The 19,696-nt window shown below is 48.1% G+C and overlaps 1 protein-coding gene across 7 annotated transcripts in view; it reads right to left on the reverse strand.

Moving 5' to 3' along the window:
* Positions 1-17,245, reverse strand: part of LOC310769694 (uncharacterized protein) — a 50,383-nt gene extending 33,138 nt beyond the window's left edge. For 3 of the 7 annotated variants that reach the window (XM_083629259.1, XM_083629258.1, XM_083629256.1), the window contains exons 1-6: positions 16,732-17,242; positions 13,531-13,683; positions 6,478-8,216; positions 5,390-5,421; positions 3,827-4,046; positions 186-355 (exon numbers count right to left, since the gene is read on the reverse strand). In XM_083629259.1, the coding sequence (XP_083485385.1) occupies positions 186-355; positions 3,827-4,046; positions 5,390-5,421; positions 6,478-8,216; positions 13,531-13,591 (2,222 nt within the window). In that variant the 5' untranslated portion in view covers positions 13,592-13,683; positions 16,732-17,242. Of the gene's footprint in view, positions 1-185; positions 356-3,826; positions 4,047-5,389; positions 5,422-6,477; positions 8,217-13,530; positions 13,684-14,232; positions 14,581-16,731 lie in introns of those variants that run through there. The other 4 variants (XM_083629262.1, XM_083629261.1, XM_083629257.1 and 1 more) reach the window with 4 other exon arrangements.
* Between the last annotated feature and the right edge of the window lie 2,451 nt (positions 17,246-19,696).

Raw genomic sequence — 19,696 nt, forward strand, 5'->3', positions numbered from 1 at the left:
GTGTGCAGTGGCCAGTTTCAGACTGAGGAGTCTGGGATGTAGATTCCCGCTCACCTACAGATATTAGATTGGCGCCATCTCTCAGAGCCAGCCTACCTCGCAGGGGTGTTGCAATCTATTTAATGCTACAATCCCGAGCAAACTATCTGAATCGGGATTTCCTGTCTTTCTCCTCTTTTACGCACCTGCTGTACCGGGCAGCGTCTTCCAGGTGTTCCACAGGTAGGTGGCATAGGTTGGGGGACATCCTTACGCCCCCTGCTTCTGGGGTTGTCGGTGCTCCTCTGATGGGGCTCGCTGCCTCCAGTTGCGGGGAAGGTTGTGCCTTCCGCTGCTTCGCCAAAGCATCTTGCCACTAACAAAGAACCAGGCTTGGAATAATTAATAAACAACAACAACAACAAATTATTATTTATACCCCACCCATCTGGCTGGGTTTCCCCAGTCACTCTGGGCGGTTCCCAACAGAATATTAAAACCACATTAAAACATCACTCATTAAAAACGTCCCTAAACAGGGCTGCCTTCAGATGCCTTCTGAAAGTCAGATAGTTGTTTATTTCCTTCACATCTGAAGGGAGGGTGTTCCACAGGGCGGGCGCCACCACCAAGAAGGCCCTCTGTCTGGTTCCCTGTAACCTCACTTCTCGCAATGAGGGAACCGCCAGAAGGCCCTCAGCGCTGGACCTCAGTGTCCTGGGAGAACAATGGAGGTGGAGATGCTCCTTCAGGTATTCTGGGCCGAGGCCGTTTAGGGCTTTCAAGGTCAGCACCAACACTTTGAATTGTGCTTGGAAACATACTGGGAGCCAGTGTAGATCTTTCAAGACCAGTGTTATATGGTCTCGGTGGCCGCTCCCAGTCACCAGTCTAGCTGCCGCATTCTGGATTAGTTGTAGTTTCCGGGTCACCTTCAAAGGTAGCCCCACATAGAGCGCATTGCAGTAGTCCCAGCGGGATATAACCAGAGCATACATCACTCTGGCGAGACAGTCTGGGGGCAGGTAGGGTCTCAGCCTGCATACCAGATGGAGCTGATAAACAGCTGCCCTGGACACAGAATTGACCTGCGCCTCCATGAACAGCTGTGAGTCCAGAATGACTCCCAGGCTGCGCACCTGGTCCTTCAGGGACACAGTTACCCCATTCAGGACCAGGGAGTTCTCCACACCCACCCGTCTCCTGTCCCCCAAGAACAGTACTGCTGTCTTGTCAGGATTCAACCTTAATCTGTTAGCCGCCATCCGCCCTCCAACCGCCTCCAGACATAGAATCATTGAACTGCAGAGTCGAAAGGGACCCCTGGGGGTCATCTAGTCCAACCCCACCCCCACCCCGCAATGCAGGAATCACAGCTTCAATTTCATGCTCCATAAATTTTTCACAAGTGCTACCCTTCAATAAAAAAGATATCTGAAAAAATAACCCTACATCACCCATGAAGGACTGAGGTATGGTTCGTTCTAAAACAGGAGCAGGGAAGCAAATGAGTAACTGTCAACTAAGGATTGGTTCTTATGGATACAACCCACAAGTGACCTGCAACTAATTAGGAACACCCAATTTTCCCCTTGGTATCCTCTCTTGAAACACAGATTTTGGAACATAAAGAAGGCTGATCGCCGAAGAATTGATGCTTTTGAATTATGGTGCTGGAGGAGACTCTTGAGAGTCCCATGGACTGCAAGAAGATCAAACCTCTCCATTCTGAAGGAAATCAGCCCTGAGTGCTCACTGGAAGGACAGATCGTGAAGCTGAAGCCCCAAGACTTTGCCCACCTCATGAGAAGAGAAGACTCCCTGGAAAAGACCCTGATGTTGGGAAAGATGGAGGGCACAAGGAGAAGGGGACGACAGAGGACGAGATGGTTGGACAGTGTTCTTGAAGCTACCAGCATGAGTTTGACCAAACTGTAGGAGGCAGCGGAAGACAGGAGTGCCTGGCGTGCTCTGGTCCAGGGGGTCACGAAGAGTCGGACACGACTAAACGACTACACAACAACAACAAATCTGACCCTGCAGTCTTGGGTGGCTCCTACAAGAATATTTGGGTACGTAGACAGACTTTTGTATTTGTGGTCAACCTCAGGTGGAAGACATCACTCATTACCTCCTAGCCTGCCTCTTATACAGAGACCCAAGGGATCGCTTTCTGAAGCCTTTGTTCGCACAAGCAAGCAGGCACACCCCAGCAGAAACGGTTCAGTTTCTTTAAGCAACAACAATAGCTTTGTGAAACACGGAGCGTCCCTCTATGGACTGGCGGGGGGCGGGGGAATCCTGAAAAATGAGTTAATTAAAATCGCTATAAAATTGTTGTGGTGATTCGGTGGTTTCATCTGAAAGCAAGTTGGGTTTGAGTTTGTAGGTGTCTCTGGTTATCTTCTCTCTCTTTCAGAATGGATGCTGGCAAACTGGATTTTGAAAATGATGTTATAATTGGAGCTGTCAGTGATGCATAATAATAATAATAATAATAATAATAATAATAATAATAATAATAATAATAATTGTTCAAATGCTCAGGAACTTGGCAAACTCTGTATTTATAGTATGCATTTTTATATTAAGGATGTACCGTATGTTCTGTATTATTTTATTAATGCTATTGCCTTCTTCTTTTTCTTTGGCAATCACTCATAATTGAGTAAGATTGTCTTCCATAAACACGGTTTTAGCAGTGAGTCCGTAAGTGATCGCGGAGGCCAATTTTGGATCCACATGTCCTTCCACAGTGGGGACATTGGTTTCCGGGCAGGAGTTGATCACGGTGAGGGTTTGCCAAGCGTGCCTTCCTCTTAGCACGTTTCTCCCTTGCATCCTGAGTTTGAGTGTCTTCAAAGCCCATGACACCTTTGGAAAAGGCTGTTCTCCAACTGGACCACTCGCAGGCCAATGTTTCTCAGTCGTCAGTTTTTATACTAGATTTTAAAATATTTGTCTTAAGAGAGTGTTTAAACCTCTTTTGTTGACCACCAGCATTACGCTTCCCATTTTTAGGTTCAGAATAGAGTATTTTTGGAGACACCATTGATGGAATCTTTCGAGGAGTTGGAGCTGCTGTTTATAAGTGGTCCATATTTCACAAGCTATTGCAGAGACATCACCTTGCCAACAAAGGTCCATATAGTTAGAGCTATGGTTTTCCCAGTAGTGATGTATGGAAATGAGAGCTGGACCATAAAGAAGTCTGATTGCCGAAGAATTGATGCTTTTGAATTATGGTGCTGGAGGAGACTCTTGAGAGTCCCATGCACTGCAAGAAGATCAAACCGATCCATTCTTAAGGAAATCAGCCCTGAGTGCTCACTGGAAGGACAGATCCTGAAGCTGAGGCTCCAATACTTTGGCCACCTCATGAGAAGAGAAGACTCCCTGGAAAAGACCCTGGTGTTGGGAAAGAGAGAAGGGGACGACAGAGGACGAGATGGTTGGATAGTGTTCTCAAAGCTACGAACATCTGTTTGACCAAACTGCAGGAGGCAGTGGAAGACGGGAGTGCCTGGCGTGCTCTGGTCCATGGGCTCACAAAGAGTCGGACACGACTAAACGACTAAACAACAACAATTGCCTTAATACAAGTTTGACATGGCCTTTGGCTAGCACAAAAAACTGGCGAACTTGAGGAACTTCCCATCTGCAGATTGGCATATTCGTGCATCTAACTCATGATCGGCTGCTCTGACTGGAAGCAGCTCTGCAAATGTAATTATTTTTCAAAAAACCAGAGAGGGCGTGTGTTCTACCAGTGAGGCGTAGCTGGACCCAGAAACTGGGCCCGTCTTGGCTGCACCCTGCTCTCTTAATGCACCCCAAGCCCTCTTACCTTGCGGAAGCTGGCAGCCAGCACCACCAGAATGTGGTTCCTCTGGGCAATGCCTGCTTGAACCTTCCTTAACTGCACGGCCCACCGCAGGGCAGCAAGCCCCTTGCGCAACAGCTGGCGCTCATACAGAGCCTGGGCAGTGGCCGTTTTCCCAGAGACGTGGTTGCGCCAGGCCACAAAGCATTTCTCCAGCTGGGGGTCCACCCTCTGGGGCAAAGGCCTGGGAGAGAGGGGAAGAAAGGAAACAAGAGCTAGCGTTCTGTTTAACCAATTAACCCCCACAAATTTAAGTTGATTAAGTGATCAGCTCAAGTTGATTAATCTAATCGGATCTCTTAGGGAACAGGCGATACTTTGAAAGAGAAAGCAGGTTTCGGAGACAATGCGCACATCGCTTGGGATGGACAGGCGTTCTCCCCACCTACAGCTTTTTAAAATACATGCTGCTATTAAAAAATATTTATTTACTACAGCAGTACCTTGGTTCTCAAACGCCTTGGTTCTCAAGCACCTTGGTTCCCAAACGCTGAAAACCTGGAATTAAGTGTTCCAGTTTTGGAACATTTTTCAGAAGCCAAACATCCAATATGTCTGCTATTGTTTCTGGGGTGCCGGCACCAATCAGAAGCTGCGCCTTGGTTTTCAAACATTTCAGAAGTCAAACAGACTTCCGGAACGGATTAAGTTTGGGGCTTTTGCTATTTGTTTTGTGTTTTTGAGGCTTTTTCAGTTCATTTGTTTTTGTGACTGTGTGGAACCCAGTTCAGCTACTAATTGATTGATTGATTTAATGATTGAGTGACTGCGGAAATGGATAAAAGCCCCCCATCTAAACAATGACTATCATCAGTGCAGGCAAGAAAAAAATTAATTTTAATTTTTAATCATCTACAAAACTGTCTTATTTATTTTAAACTACAGTACACTGATTATTAGGGATGCGGGTGGTGCTGTGGGTTAAACCACAAAGCCCAGGACTTGCCGATCAGAAGGTCGGCGATTCGAATCCCCCGACGGGGTGAGCTCCCGTTGCTCTGTCCCTGCTCCTGCCAACTAGCAGTTCGAAAGCACGTCAAAGTGCAAGTAGATAAATAGGTACCGCTCCGGCGGGAAGGTAAACGGCGTTTCTGTGCGCTGCTCTGGTTCGCCAGAAGCGGCTTAGTCATGCTGGCCACACGACCCGGAAGTTGTACGCCTGCTCCCTGGCCAATAAAGCGAGATGAGCCAATAAAGCGGAGTCGGTCACGACTGGCCCTAATGGTCAGGGGTCCCTTTACCTTTACATTGATTATTGCGTTATGGCTCAATGGTCTCATTAGATAGTAAAATTCATGTTAAAAGGGGTTGTTTTTAAAAGTCTGGAACAGAAGAATCCGTTTTGCATTACTTTCCATGGAAAAGTGCGCCTTGGTTTTGGAACGGACTTCCGGAACGGATTAAGTTTGAGAACCAAGGTACCACTGTATTTGATTTAAATGGGGGAGGGGTGTCTTTTAAAAAATGTAAACACATTTCATAACATTTACACCACCAAAAGCATTTAAAGACGGGCAAAAGCATTACCTGTTTCTCTTCTTCTCCATCGATTCCAGGTCCTGTAAGCAAAGAAAGAAAAATCAAGACAATATGTTGGAACAAGCTCATCCCTCCTCTTATGGAATCTCTGGGCACCAAGGCTTGGGACATTCCACACCCACCAGATTCTAAATTCTGCGCCATGGTAACCTGAATTGGGCTGAAAAAGCTCAAGGAGAGCAGAGATCTACCACCTGAATCCACAACGCAGATCGAAATAAAATAATATACACACCCTGGTATACATCAGCTTATCGCACACAATTTAGTTTTGCTTCCAAGTAACTTGTGGAACTCACCGCCACAAGCTGGGAGTGAAGGCCACGAGACACAAAACTCAATGTACATCCAACATGCCGCTCCGTTAGCTGGTAAGAGGAATGGCTGTATCAATTTGGACTTCAGGTGGTTGGCAGGAGCGGGAGAAGGGGGGGATCTCTACGTTTAGGGCATTGCTCCTGAATACAATAATAATGATGATGATGATGATAATAATAATAATAATTTATTATTTATACCCCGCACATCTGGCTGGGTTTCCCCAGCCACTCTGGGCGGCTTCCAACAAAACACTAAAATACAATAACCTATTAATCCAAACTTTATTTTTTAAAAAACTAAGATTTTATTAAGACTTTTCGTAATACTTGACAATAAAAAATGAAGTAATCTAAACAAAAAGGAAAAAAAAACAGAAAAGAAAGAAAAAGAAGAATACAAAGTCTTCTCTCACTGGTAAATCTTAACTCTTACACCACTCAGAAAGAGGTGGATTCTTCCAGTTCTCTCCTGGGAGCTTCTCCTTACCCCAGAGGACAAAACAAAGACAAAAGAAGTCAAACAGGAAAAGAAAAACAGAGGGAAACAAAGCAAGGAATGAAACGAAAAAATCCAAACTTTAGTTTCAGGCATGGGAAAACTCTGGCCCTCCAGAGGTTTTGGAACTACAATTCCCATCATCCCTAGCTAACAGGACCAGTGGTCAGGGATGATGGGAATTGTAGTCTCAAAAAACATCTGGGGGGCTGGAGTTTGCCTACGCCTGCTTTTGTTAGTAACAGACAGTCTGAGCTCACCTCCTTTTGCTTATCATCCATCCGGTTGTTGCTCTCCTCGTCGTACAAGGCTGTGGTCCTTTTCCCGGTCTGTTCCGCTGAAGGCCCTCCTCCCTGACTATTTTCCGCATCAGGCCAACAGTCGCCGGGCATGGAATTTGGGGAGCCTTTGCCACTTCTCCCAAAAACGGCCGCACCTATACTATCGGCAGCCTGCCAATGTTCGCCAAAGCGGTTGAGCTTCCAGTGGGGCAGATCCGCAGCGCGCTCCCCTGCAGAGAGCGTGGGGCCCCCGCTGTCCTCTCCTAGTTCGCCCCCAGCTTCACGGACGTCAGAATCCTGGGTGCTGTTCCTAAACCGGCATGCAGGAGAATGCACCGCCAGGCTGACGCACACAGGAGACCCCAGGTTCGCCGGAGAATCGGCGCACAACGTCTTCAGGGAGACCTCCAAGCTGTCGAAGGAAAGGAGACTCAAGGCATGGTCTGAGAGACTCAACTCCGAGCGACGCAACGCTCCGGAGGCGAGCTCTTCCGGATCAGCTGCCTTTCGGTGGCAGTGGGTTTTGGAACAGCCGCAGGCACCCGTTCTTTCCGGAGTCCGCCACCCGCCGCCCGAGCAACATTCGAGGTAGCGAATGGAGGTTTTGGAACAGAGGTCTTCTCCCCGAAGTGCCAGCGAGGTCAGATCAAAGCCGCCACGGAAACCTGACTGGTCCAAGGCCTCCGTTGGGCATGTCTGCAATCCAGCGTTGTCGCACCTGTAGACAACGGAGATGGGTTTGCCCACGGTGGAAGTGCCGCCCCAGTCCCTGGGAAAAGGGGCTCGCCATTTGACGCTGGCCTGCCTGGCGTAGCTCTCTCCCACCGCGAGATGCTCCACAGCACTCAGCACGGTCGAGGCGGAGACCTGAGGATTGCGGAGCGGCTGGCAAGGGAAAAGAGGACGTTTGGATTCCCAGGGGGAGGAGCCCAACGCCCCCATTGAGGAGGCGGCTTCTCGCTTGAGCTGCCGGATGGAGCGGTGCAGGTCAGCAGACGTCCGGGAAGACTTCAAGAGGGTCTGGAGCGCTGCAGAAGACCCAGTGCTCTCCACCAAAGTCGAAGAGTTCAAATGGTCCAAGGTAAGGCCTGGCCCACGATGGAAAGAGTCGTCGCTTCTGCTGGGGCTCGTGGGAGCACACCGGCAGGAAACGGAGCCAGGAGCCGATGTCACAGGCAATTCGGCCGGAGAGAAGCACCCTCTGCAATCCCCGAGATGCCCGCAGATTCTTCTCGACGCACAAACATGGCTTGGTTTCGACCCATACTTGTCCTCGCTTCCCATCCTGTTTTTGGAGAGGGAGCCGCAGGCATGAGAGACATCGCGGCTTCTACTCGAGAGGTGGCTGGGAGGGTTGCCCTTTAAACCGAGCTGCTCTGAGCATGAGCAGAGAGAGGGGCAGGAAATTGGTGCATCTCTGGTAAACTCGGAGTCTCCAGACGCACCCCTCTGCAGTTTCAACACAAGGTTGCTTTGCTGTTTGGGTGAAGAGCTGCCAGTGGCGTCCTGGAAAGGCCAATAAGGGCAAGAGAGGTTGGTCTGAACCGGACAGTGTTGCTGCAGGTCATTGCTTCCCTTTCCCGTGAACGCAGCCCGTTTTCCCCCCTGGGCACTTGCTTCTCTGCAGTCTGACCTGCGGACAACGGAGTCGGCTGCTACATTCCTTTCCGTGGACAGGTACAAATTGATGTTAATGTTTCTCTGGACGTTTGTTTGCTCTGCAGAGGGGAAGAATAAAGCTGTTTATGTTAGGACTCAGCATGCATGCCAAATACCTTTCCATTTCTTCCCGCGGCTGACATTTAACAGTGACCCCACGTCAGATCCTTCAACTTTGCAAGTTGGGATGTGCATGAACATTCCGTGACTTCACAAAAGCAAACAAGGATTACCGACATGCCGTGATGTCTAAAAACAGGGAATCTGAGAAGGAGGAAGAACGTGTGGAAAACTGACATACATTTACTGAATGCCACATCTGTACTGTACATTTAAATCGCATGGCTTCTTCCAAAGAATCCTGGGCTCTGTCACTTCTCCCTCACAGAGCCACAGTTCCCAGCACCTTTAACAAACTACAGTTCCCAAGATTCCTGCGGGCAGCCACGTGCTTTAAATGTGTGGTGCAAGTATATTGTGGGAAAGCAAAGCACACTGTTACAGTCGTACCTTGGAAGCTGAATGTAATCCATTCTGGAAGTCAGTTCGACTTCCAAAACGTTTGGAAACCAAAGCACGGCTTCTGGTTGGCTGCAGGAAGTTCCTGCAGCCAATCGGAAGCCCCGTCGGACATTTGGCTTCCAAAAATCGTTCGAAAACCGGAACACTCGTTCAGGAGCCAAGGTGTTCGAGATCCAAGGTACGACTGTATTCTGATAATCATCATCATCATCATCATCATCATCATCATCATCTTACAATGAACACTGTAAATTGATGCAACAATCGAGGAACATTTAAAACGGTGAGAAAGTGAAACATTACAGAGCTTTGTAAAATTACGCTGTGTTTGCAGAAAGCGAATAAGGTTTCCTCCTTCTCCCATAGTAAAGGTAAGGTAAAAGGACCCCTGACCATTAGGTCCAGTTGTGGCCGACTCTGGGGTTGCGGCGCTCATCTCGCTTTATTGGCTGAGGGAGCTGGCGTACAGCTTCCGGGCCATGTGGCCAGCATGACTAAGCCGCTTCTGGCGAACCAGTGCAGCGCACGGAAATGCCATTTACCTTCCCGCTGGAGCGGTACCTATTTATCTACTTGCACTTTGACGTGCTTTCAAACTGCTAGGTTGGCAGAAGCAGGGACCGAGCAACGGGAACTCACCCCTTCGCAAGGATTCAAACCACCAACCTTCTGATCGGCAAGTCCTAGGCTCTGTGGTTTAACCCACAGTGCCACCCGCGCCCCTTCTCCCATAGTACTGGAATCTAACAGGGCCATTTAAGCAAGCTGAAACCTGCAAGATTCAGGGCAGACATTAGGAAGGACTTATTCACGCCGTCAACCCCTGGGTTTCAAATGCACGCCGTGATTCTCTAGGTGTTGCACGGGGTTGACTCTGTCCTAGAACAGTCCGTCCCTGGATTTCAGATTAGCGAGCGATACACAGCCAATCACCAGTGATGCTGTGATCAACCCACTCCTTCTCACATAAGAGTTTTCGACTATGGTTTGCCCCTCCCTTTAATAGCAAACTCAGGTGCTCGGTGCCAACCGAAATGGAGCAAAAGTATAAGTATAAACCTGAGCAGGAAACTCCCCCAAATATAGGTCGATAGAGAGATGGGGAAGATATATACAGTGGTACCTTGGGTTACATACGCTTCAGGTTACAGACTCAGCTAACCCAGAAATAGAATCTCGGGTTAAGAACTTTGCTTCGGGATGAGAACAGAAATTGTGCTCCGGCGGTGCGGCAGCAGCAGCAGGAGGCCCCATTAGCTAAAGTGGTATCTCAGGTTAAGAACCATTTCAGGTTAAGAATGGACCTCCGGAACGAATTAAGTACTTAACCCGAGGCACCACTGTACGCGGGTGGCGCTGTGGATTAAACCACAGAGCCTAGGACTTGCCGATCAGAAGGTCGGTGGTTCGAATCCCCACGACGGGGTGAGCTCCCATTGCTCGGTCCCTGCTCTTGCCAAACTAGCAGTTTGAAAGTACGTCAAAGTGCAAGTAGATAAATAGGTACCACTCCGGCGGGAAGGTAAACGGTGTTTCTGTGCGCTGCTCTGGTTCGCCAGAAGCGGCTTAGTCATGCTGGCCACATGACCCGGAAGCTGTACGCCGGCTCCCTTGGCCAATAAAGCGAGATGAGCGCCGCAACCCCAGAGTCGGCCACGACTGGACCTAATGGTCAGGGGTCCCTTTACCTTTACCACTGTACAATGGTACCTCAAATTAAGTACTTAATTCGTTCTGGAGGTCCGTTCTTAACCTGAAGCACCACTTTAGCTAATGGGGCCTCCTGCTGCCGCTGGAGCACAATTTCTGTTCTCATCCTGAAGCAAAGTTCTTAACCTGAAGCATTATTTCTGGGTTAGCGGAGTCTGTAACCTGAAGCGTATGTAACCTGAAATACCACTGTATATTCATTGAGAACAAGGCAACCTCAGTAGCTGTAGGATTTTGATCGCTGGCTAGGACACCAAGATACTCTGCCACATTTTGCTGCAGTTGCCACCTGTCTCGTCCCTCTGCAAGGATGTTAAACTGAGCAGAGGGTGCCCAACTGCCCAGCCAAACGCTATTTGCCTGTGCCTGCGCTAAGCTGCCGAATGCCTCTCTCAGCACATCGTAAGCGTGCGGCTTTACGACGCACCTCCTGCAGCCAAACCGCCTCTCTTCCCGCCTTACTCACTCCGATCGGCACCGTGGGACATGCTCCCGGCTCCGTCCACATCTGTGGGGTAGGGTGTGGGGCAGAAGCAGGTGCCCCTTTGTGTTTGCTTCTCTGACCTTGATGGTTGGGGCCGGGGAACAACGACAACACCCCACCGTGCTGGGTTCTCCCCGGCAGCTGACGGCACGCTTAATGCTCAAAAGCCGAAGTGTGCTAGCCAGCTGAGTCGCTCTAAGCAGCTTAGAGCCCACAATTTAAGATCCCAGTTAGTCATTGTGGAACCAGATGTCCAACATGCAGGGCGGTGGAAAAGAGGAGCAAGGAGGCTTTGATCCACTTCTAATTAGAGCTCCGTCCTCAAGACGAGCCGGGCAAATTAGCTCCAGAACAACCCAGTCTGTCTGGCCGGCGGCAGCAGCAGAACCGCATGCTGATGACTTGCCCGTAGAAAAATATCTTCTATGAATTATTTCAAGCAATTCTCAAATGCCCGCAATAATCATTGCTCAAGAGCAAAGACATACGACTTCAGGGATCCGCACCCTGCCTCTTTAGCCAAACATGGCTCTTACCAGAGCGACTTGCGAAAAGCAACGCTAAGAGGGTCCCTGCCCTCAAGTTTTACAGTCTAAAAGGACATACACGTACAGTGGTACCTCAGGTTAAGTATTTAATTCGTTCCGGAGATCCGTACTTAACCTGAAACTGTTCTTAACTTGAAGCAATACTTTAGCTAATGGGGCCTCCCATTAGGTCCAGTCATGGCCAACTCTAGGGTTGCGGCGCTCATCTCGCTTTATTGGCCGAGGGAGCCGGCGTACAGCTTCCGGGTCATGTGGCCAGCATGACTAAGCCGCTTCTGGCGAACCAGAGCAGTGCACGGAAACACCGTTTACCTTCCCACCGGAGTGGTACCTATTTATCTACTTGCACTTTGACGTGCTTTCGAACTGCTAGCTTGGCAGGAGCAGGGACTGAGCAACGAGAGCTCACCCCGTTGCGGGGATTCAAACCGCCGACCTTCTGATCGGCAAGTCCTAGGCTCTGTGGTTTAATCCACAGTGCCACCCGCGTACAGTGGTGCCTCAGCTTAAGTACTTAATTCATTCCGGAGGTCCGTTCTTAACCTGAAATTGTTCTTAATCTGAGGTACCACTTTAGCTAATGGGGCCTCCCGCTGCCGCCAGAGCACGATTTCTGTTCTCATCCTGACGCAAAGTTCTTAACCCGAGGTACTATTTCTGGGTTAGCGGAGTCTGTAACCTGAAGCATATGTAACCCGAGGTACCACTGTACAAGGAAAAAGGGAGGAGGGAGGGAGGAGGGGAAGCGAGCTCAGGTGACACTTTTACACAAATATTTTTTCTGATTCTAAGATAATGCACTCCTCAGGACACACCATAACCGTGCATCTTACCCCATGTCAAGACGCAAAAAGACAAATAACGTATTTAATTTCTAATTCTCATTACTTCCTCAATATATTTTTTAAAAAACCTCCATCATCAACAGCTGCTTGCCTACTATACTATGCCAATCCTGAAAATACACACCCACCTGCCTTCCACAGACCCCTCCTTTCTTAAACTTGATAAACGATGTGACTAGAAACCTTTCCTACCAATTCCTAAGAATTTAATTTCCCCTTTCGCAAACGCAAGCACATCTATTTCCTACCTGAGTTGCCAATGACTTTGCTCCCAATACAATTTCGTTTATTTACTTATTCAAACAATCTTTGTCTGAAGATCCCAGCATAAAAACGCAAGATATATATTTACATATGCAAATACACACACACACACACACATATAAAACAGGAACAAAAACAAAACAATGGGCCCCCTCTCCTGTATCTCTTACTCTATCTTTTTCCTTTTTTATAATTTTTATTACATTTTCTGTTATACAATTTAAAGTACTCATTTTTACATCCTTAAAATATCAATGACTATCCTTCTCTTTCCATGGTTCATTTTACATATCATAAATCCCTGCATATTTTACAAGAACTATACCAATCGGTTTTCCATTACTGCACCCATCAAAACTTATTTACACTGTTGAATTTATCTTAATGCTGCCAGCGTTTTCCGCTGTACACAGTTATTTCCCATATAGTCAATAAACATTCTCCAATCTTCTCTAAATGTATGCTCTTCTTGTTCTCTTTTTCTATATGTTAAGTCTGCGAGTTGTGCATATTCTGTCAACTTAAGCTGCCATTCTTCTTTGTTTGGGACCTCACTCGTTTTCCATTTTGGGGCTAACAAAACAAGGGCATACATAAATAACCTTTTTTGACACCTGGGAATTTCAGTCTGAATTATCCCCAACAGAAAAGTCTTTGTTTTTTTGGGAAAGTACTTTAAAACATTTGTTTCAATTCATTATGGATCATTTCTCACTATTTCTTTCCTAACCCTTTCTGAAAACATAATAAACGTAATTAAAAAAATTAATAGGATCACTTGAGATTGATTGACACACCAGCTACAGTCCAGAGGGGCAGTGGTTGGCTGGTACCCATTGGCACCGGTGGAGGCCAACAGCAGGGGGCGCCAGAGCCAATGGCAGGTGGAGACAACTTATTCCAGATTTGCCTCCAACTCCTGGGCTCTACAAGGGGCAAGGAGGGAGCCGACAGTCAAGGCCACCCCACCCTAGTGGACTCCAGGGAAGCCTCAGCTTACCAGATGCCACATAGCCGCTCAGAAAAGGAGGAATGTTCTCTTTCTTCCTGCCTCTTGGCATCCTGTCCAGCTCCTCCACACCTGCGTCGTCCCTTTAAACCCAAGACCAATCTTGCAACAGGAAGCCCCGGGCGACGCCACAGCACCAACTGTCTGGAAGAGCAAAGCAACAGGAGGTAAACAAAGCGATCTTCTTCGCTGCTATTCCTGCATCGCAGTGGGGTTGGACTAGATGACCGCACTGGGTCCCTTCCAACTCTACGCTGCTATGATTCTAAGGCAAGTAACGGCTCTGAAAGTCAGTATGGGCTGCTGAGTGGCCATACATTTAAAGCACACCCTCCCCCCAAAGAATCTTGGGAGCTGTAGTGCTTACTGTTAAGTTGTGGGTGAACATATCAGACGACACAGCGATTCTTCAAACAGCTCTTGCTTATTCACAGGCCAGAACAGAACTGAACTGAAGGGTTCAGCCAGCCTGCTTATATAGAGCTCCAGTACAACGCAACTGTAACAACTTTCTGTAACTATCCAATCACTGAACGTCACTTTCAATCCCTTATTTGCATATGTGGACCTGAGTGAAAACTATCCCCCTGCTGGCCCAGGGTGAGAACTTCAGTACATAACACTTACAATCTGCAATCCCCAGCACCCCTTAGCAAACTACAGTTCCCAGGAGGCCATGGGAGAAGCAATTACCTGTTGCTGGAAACCACAGGAGTCAAGCTGCTTGGGGGCTCCCCACTGTGAAAACAGGATGTTGGACTAGATGGGCCTCATCCAGGCCACTTTATGTCCTTAAACTGTCTTCTTAAGCTGCTGCTGGGGATGAATTTATGACAAAGTTTGGACTAGAATCTTGGGTTATTGACTAGAATCGGTACTCTGGAATCTTGGGATATCAAATAAGGACTAGAACATGGGTAGGCAAACTAAGGCTCGGGGGCCGGATCCAGCCCAATCGCCTTCTCAATCTGGCCCGCAGACGGTCCGGGAATCAGTGTGTTTTTACATGAGTAGAATGTGTCCTTTTATTTAAAATGCATCTCTGGGTTGTTTATGGGGCCTGCCTGGTGTTTTTACATGAGTAGAATCTGTGCTTTTATTTAAAATGAATCTCTGGGTTATTTGTGGGGCATAGGAATTCGTTCATATTTTTTTCCAAAATATAGTCCGCCCACCCACAAGGTCTGAGGGACAGTGGACCGGCCCACGGCTGAAAAAGTTTGCTGACGCCTGGTCTAGAATCTTGCATACTCCTAATCACGTTCCTTTTTAACCAAGGCTTTGGTTGATCTGATTTGCATCCTATGCCCTTTTAAAGTTTTTTTTTGGGGGGGGCTATTGGGTTTTTGTTTTTATTATGTATTTTGTGGTTTTATACAGTGGTACCTCGGGTTAAGTACTTAATTCGTTCCAGAGGTCCGTTCTTAACCTGAAACTGTTCTTAACCTGAGGTACCACTTTAGCTAATGGGGCCTCCTGCTGCCGCTGCCGGCGCACAATTTCTGTTCTCATCCTGAAGCAAAGTTCTTAACCCGAGGTACTATTTCTGGGTTAATGGAGTCCGTAACCTAAAGCGTCTGTAACCTGAGGTACCACTGTATCTTGATTTTATTCTGTGAACCACCTTGAGACCCCGGGGTATAGGGCGGTATATAACTTCAATTAATAATACTGTAATAATAATAATCAGCACCGATCTGTTTGGGGCTTGGTGGCCCCAATACAGTGGTACCTCGGGTTACATACGCTTCAGGTTACAGACTCCGCTAACCCAGAAATAGTACCTTGGGCAGGACTCGAGCCAATGGCTTCAAGTTACAGGAAAGGAGATTCTGACTAAACATCCGGAAAAAATTCTGATGGCAAAAATTGTTCTAGAGTGGAATGGACTCCTTCAGAAGGTGGTGGACACCCCTTCCTCGGAGGGTTTTTTTTTTAGCAGACGTTGGATGGGCATCTGTCAGGGATGCTTTAGTTGCAATTCATGCCTTGCAGGGGGTTGGACTAGATGACCCTTGGGGTCCCTTCCAACTCTGCGATTTTGTGACTGAACACCCAGCCCACATTTCTGTCTTCCATGACGGCATGCCAAGCACAAGAGGAGAGAGGGCACAGAACCACCCTCCGCCAGGCATGCAGTTACAGTGGTACCTCGGGTTACAGACGCTTCAGGTTACAGACTCGGCTAACCCAGAAATAGTACCTCGGGTTAAGAACTTTGCTTCAGGATGAGAACAGAAATCGTGCTCCGGTGGCGCGGCAGCAGCGGGAGGCCCCATTAGCTAAAGTGGTGCTTCAGGTTATGAACAGTTTCAGGTTAAGAACAGACCTCCAGAACGAATTAAGTACTTAACCCGAGGTACCACTGTACTCCTAATCACGTTCCTTTTTAACCAAGCCTTTGATTGATCTGATTTGCATCCTATGCCCTTTTTAAGTGGGTTTTTTTGGGGGGGGGCTATTGGGTTTTTGTTTTTATTATGTATTTTGTGGTTTTATATCTTGATTTTATTCTGTGAACTGCCCTGAGACCCCGGGGTATAGGGTGGTATATAAATTCAATTACAGTGGTATCTCGGGTTCGTTCTGGAGGTCCGTTCTTAACCTGAAACTGTTCTTAACCTGAAGCACCACATTAGCTAATGGGGCCTCCTGCCGCCTCCACGCCGCTGGAGCACGATTTCTGTTCTCATCCTGAAGCAAAGTTCTTAACCTGAAGCACTATTTCTGGGTTAGCGGAGTCTGTAACCTGAAGCGGATGTAACCTGAAGCGTATGTAACCCGAGGTACGACTGTAATAATAATAATAATAATAATAATCAGCACCAATCTGTTTGGGGCTTGGTGGCCCCAATCCTGCATCCTGCACTGGATAACCTCCCTGCTCCCAGATCCGCATTTGTCTTAAGGGGGTTTATTATTCCTGATTCACCCCTTCCGATTTGCATGATGCGAGTGGTTTTCTGGTGGTCCTAGGCCATTGCATCCAGGCCTGCTCTGCACCCCTTCTGCCCAAGAACAGAAGAAGAGCCCCGCTGGAGCCAATCGGGAAAGCCTCTCCTCCTAACCCAGCATCCTGTTCCCGACGGCGGACAGCCTTGACACCGCTTCCCTTGCCCCATGGAGGGATTGGGGTGTGGAGGGGGAGAATTGCTAGGGGAGAGGCACGGGGTGCGGGTGGGGAGATCTCACCTGTGTCCCTGCCAAAGAAATAACTCGGGAGAGAAAACCGAGCCAAGCGACTGTCCCTCAGTGAGGAGGGAGGACAGGGGAGAAGCCCCCGAGACGAGGCGGAGGAAGAGACTCCCTTTCCGTTGCAAACCAAGCTCCCGCGCCTTCCTTTAAACCGACGGAAATGCAACGGGGGGAAGCCAAGGGGGGCTCGGACAGCCCACAGCCGCCGCGCCGGCTCCGCAGCTTCACCGATGGGGCCGCGGCAGGGATCTCGAGAGGGGCGCGCAAGGGACGGAAAGGCGCCGCTTTGCTGCACGTTTCGCGGGGCTGACTTGCCCCATATTTATTCACTTACTACTTCAGGACATCCCCTAATGCAAACACGCTCGTTTGTTGGTATGCCTCTGTGTCTCCCACCGCTAGGAAAATTAGAGCAAATTATATAGCCAAGATAGCCACCAACTGTAAAGGAGATGAATTTATTTGACCCTATCTAAATCTCTATGTGGGACAAGAAGCTACAGTTAGAACTGGATATGGAACAACTGATTGGTTCAAAATCGGGAAAGGAGTACAGCAAGGCTGTATATTGTCTCCCTGCTTGTTTAACTTATATGCAGAATTCATCATGCGAAAGGCTGGGCTGGATGAATCCCAAGCCGGAATTAAGATTGCCGGAAGAAATATCAACAACCTCAGATATGCAGATGCAGTGGCGGCGTAGTGTGGGGGGGTGCAGGGGGGGCCGGCCGCACCAGGCGCAACATCTGGGGGTTAGGGTTAGGGTGCGCAAATCCACGGGTTGGGGGCGCAAATCCACGGGTTAGGGGGCGCAAATTACTTGCCTTGCCCCGGGTGCTGACAACCCACGCTACGCCACTGTGCAGATGACACAACCTTGATGGCAGAAAGTGAGGAGGAATTAAAGAACCTTTTATTGAGGGTGAAAGAGGAGAGCGCAAAATATGGTCTGAAGCTCAACCTCAAAAAAACGAAGATCATGGCCACTGGGCCCATCACCTCCTGGCAAATAGAAGGGGAAGAAATGGAGGCAGTGAGAGATTTTAATTTCTTGGGCTCCATGATCACTGCAGATGGTGACAGCAGCCACGAAATTAAAAGACGCCTGCTTCTTGGGAGAAAAGCAATGACAAACCTAGACAGCATCTTAAAAGGCAGAGACATCACCTTGCCAACAAAGGTCCGTATAGTAAAAGCTATGGTTTTCCCAGTAGTGACGTATGGAAGTGAAAGCTGGACCGTAAAGAAGGCTGATCGCCGAAGAATTGATGCTTTTGAATTAGGGTGCTGGAAGAGACTCTTGAGAGTCCCATGGACTGCAAGAAGATCAAACCTCTCCATTCTGAAGGAAATCAGCCCTGAGTGCTCACTGGAAGGACAGATCCTGAAGCTGAGGCTCCAAAACTTTGGCCAACTCATGAGAAGAGAAGACTCCCTGGAAAAGACCCTGATGTTGGGAAAGATGGAGGGCACAAGGAGAAGGGGACGACAGAGGACGAGATGCTTGGACAGGGTTCTCGAAGCTACCAGTATGAGTTTGACCAAACTGCGGGAGGCAGTGGAAGACAGGAGTGCCTGGCGTGCTCTGGTCCAGGGGGTCACGAAGAGTCGGACACGACCAAACAACAACACTTACTACATCCCCTCATGCAAACACGTTCGTTTGTTGGTATGCCTCTGTGTCTCCCACTGCTAGGAAAATTAGAGCAAATTATATAGCCAAGATAGCCCCCCACTGTAAAGGAGATGACTTTTTTTGACCCTATCTATGTCAAGCTATATTCTATCTTTATCACCAAACTCCGAATATAATTGCACATTGTATTAACATTATTTTTTAATATATTAGTGGCCATGTGGTGATTTTAGCCTATAAATTTTATTGTTTAATGTCTTAACCTGTATATAAAGGTACTTTTAGAGCTCTGTTTAGAGTAGGTAATGTCTTGATAATATAAATGTTTTAAGTTTTTTGTATTAATCCAGCATATTTTCTTTTAATTGTTGAATGATCCTGTGTACATTGCAGCAGCCTTTGGCTATGTGCAATAAAACTGACTATTCACTTACTGAATTTATATAGCTGCCCCATACATCAGGATTTTTTTTGGGGGGGGGGAGAACTGAGTTATCTGTGAAGCGATTGGTCAGTTAGTTGTTTTTATTTACTTACTTGATGGGGGGGGCAGCTGCGCACACCCACACCCCGGCTGTGCCCATGGCCCCATAGCACAAATACTCTAGGAAACCAGAGTGGTGTAGTTGTTAAGAGTGTCGGACCTGGACCTGGGAGATCAGGGTTCAAATCCCCCCACTGAGTCATGAAGCTCACCTGGGTGACCTTGAGCCAGCCACCTAACCTACTTTGCAGGGTCGTTGTAGGGATTAGCTGAAAACGGGTGAACCACATGGAAAGAATGATGGGATATAATTGCAGCAAATGAGCTCTTCGGCTTACCTGCCGGCCGGATGGAGATGTCATTCGGCAACCTGGCACCCACATGGTCGCAACTGGAACTGTGCCAGTCACAAAAAGGTGCCTGGCAAATTTCTGACACTGGAGAGAGCAGAAGGAGATACCCACCCCCACCCCCCGTGATCTCATAGTGCTTAAGCTCGGGGGCATCCAATGAAACTGAATGCGATTCAACACAGATGAAAGGAAGTCATTCATTGATTTATCGGCTACTTTAAAATGAGGCTGCATTTTAAACTGCATTTTAACCTGGATTTTAAATTGGTCCCCCCCCTTTCTCTTTTCCCCCTATTATGTTTTTACTGTGGTTTTATTGGTGTTAGCCGCCCTGAGCCCGGCTCTGGCCGGGGAGGGCAGGGTATAAATATTATTATTATTATTATTATTATTATTATTATTATTATTGCAGTGCCCAAACTATGGAGCTTACTCCTGCAGGAGGCAGGGATGGTCAACTTGGATGGCTTTAAAAGAGGATTGGACAAA

This window comes from Podarcis filfolensis, assembly GCF_964270895.1.
Source record: "Podarcis filfolensis genome assembly, chromosome: 8".
Taxonomy (NCBI): Eukaryota; Metazoa; Chordata; class Lepidosauria; order Squamata; family Lacertidae; genus Podarcis; species Podarcis filfolensis.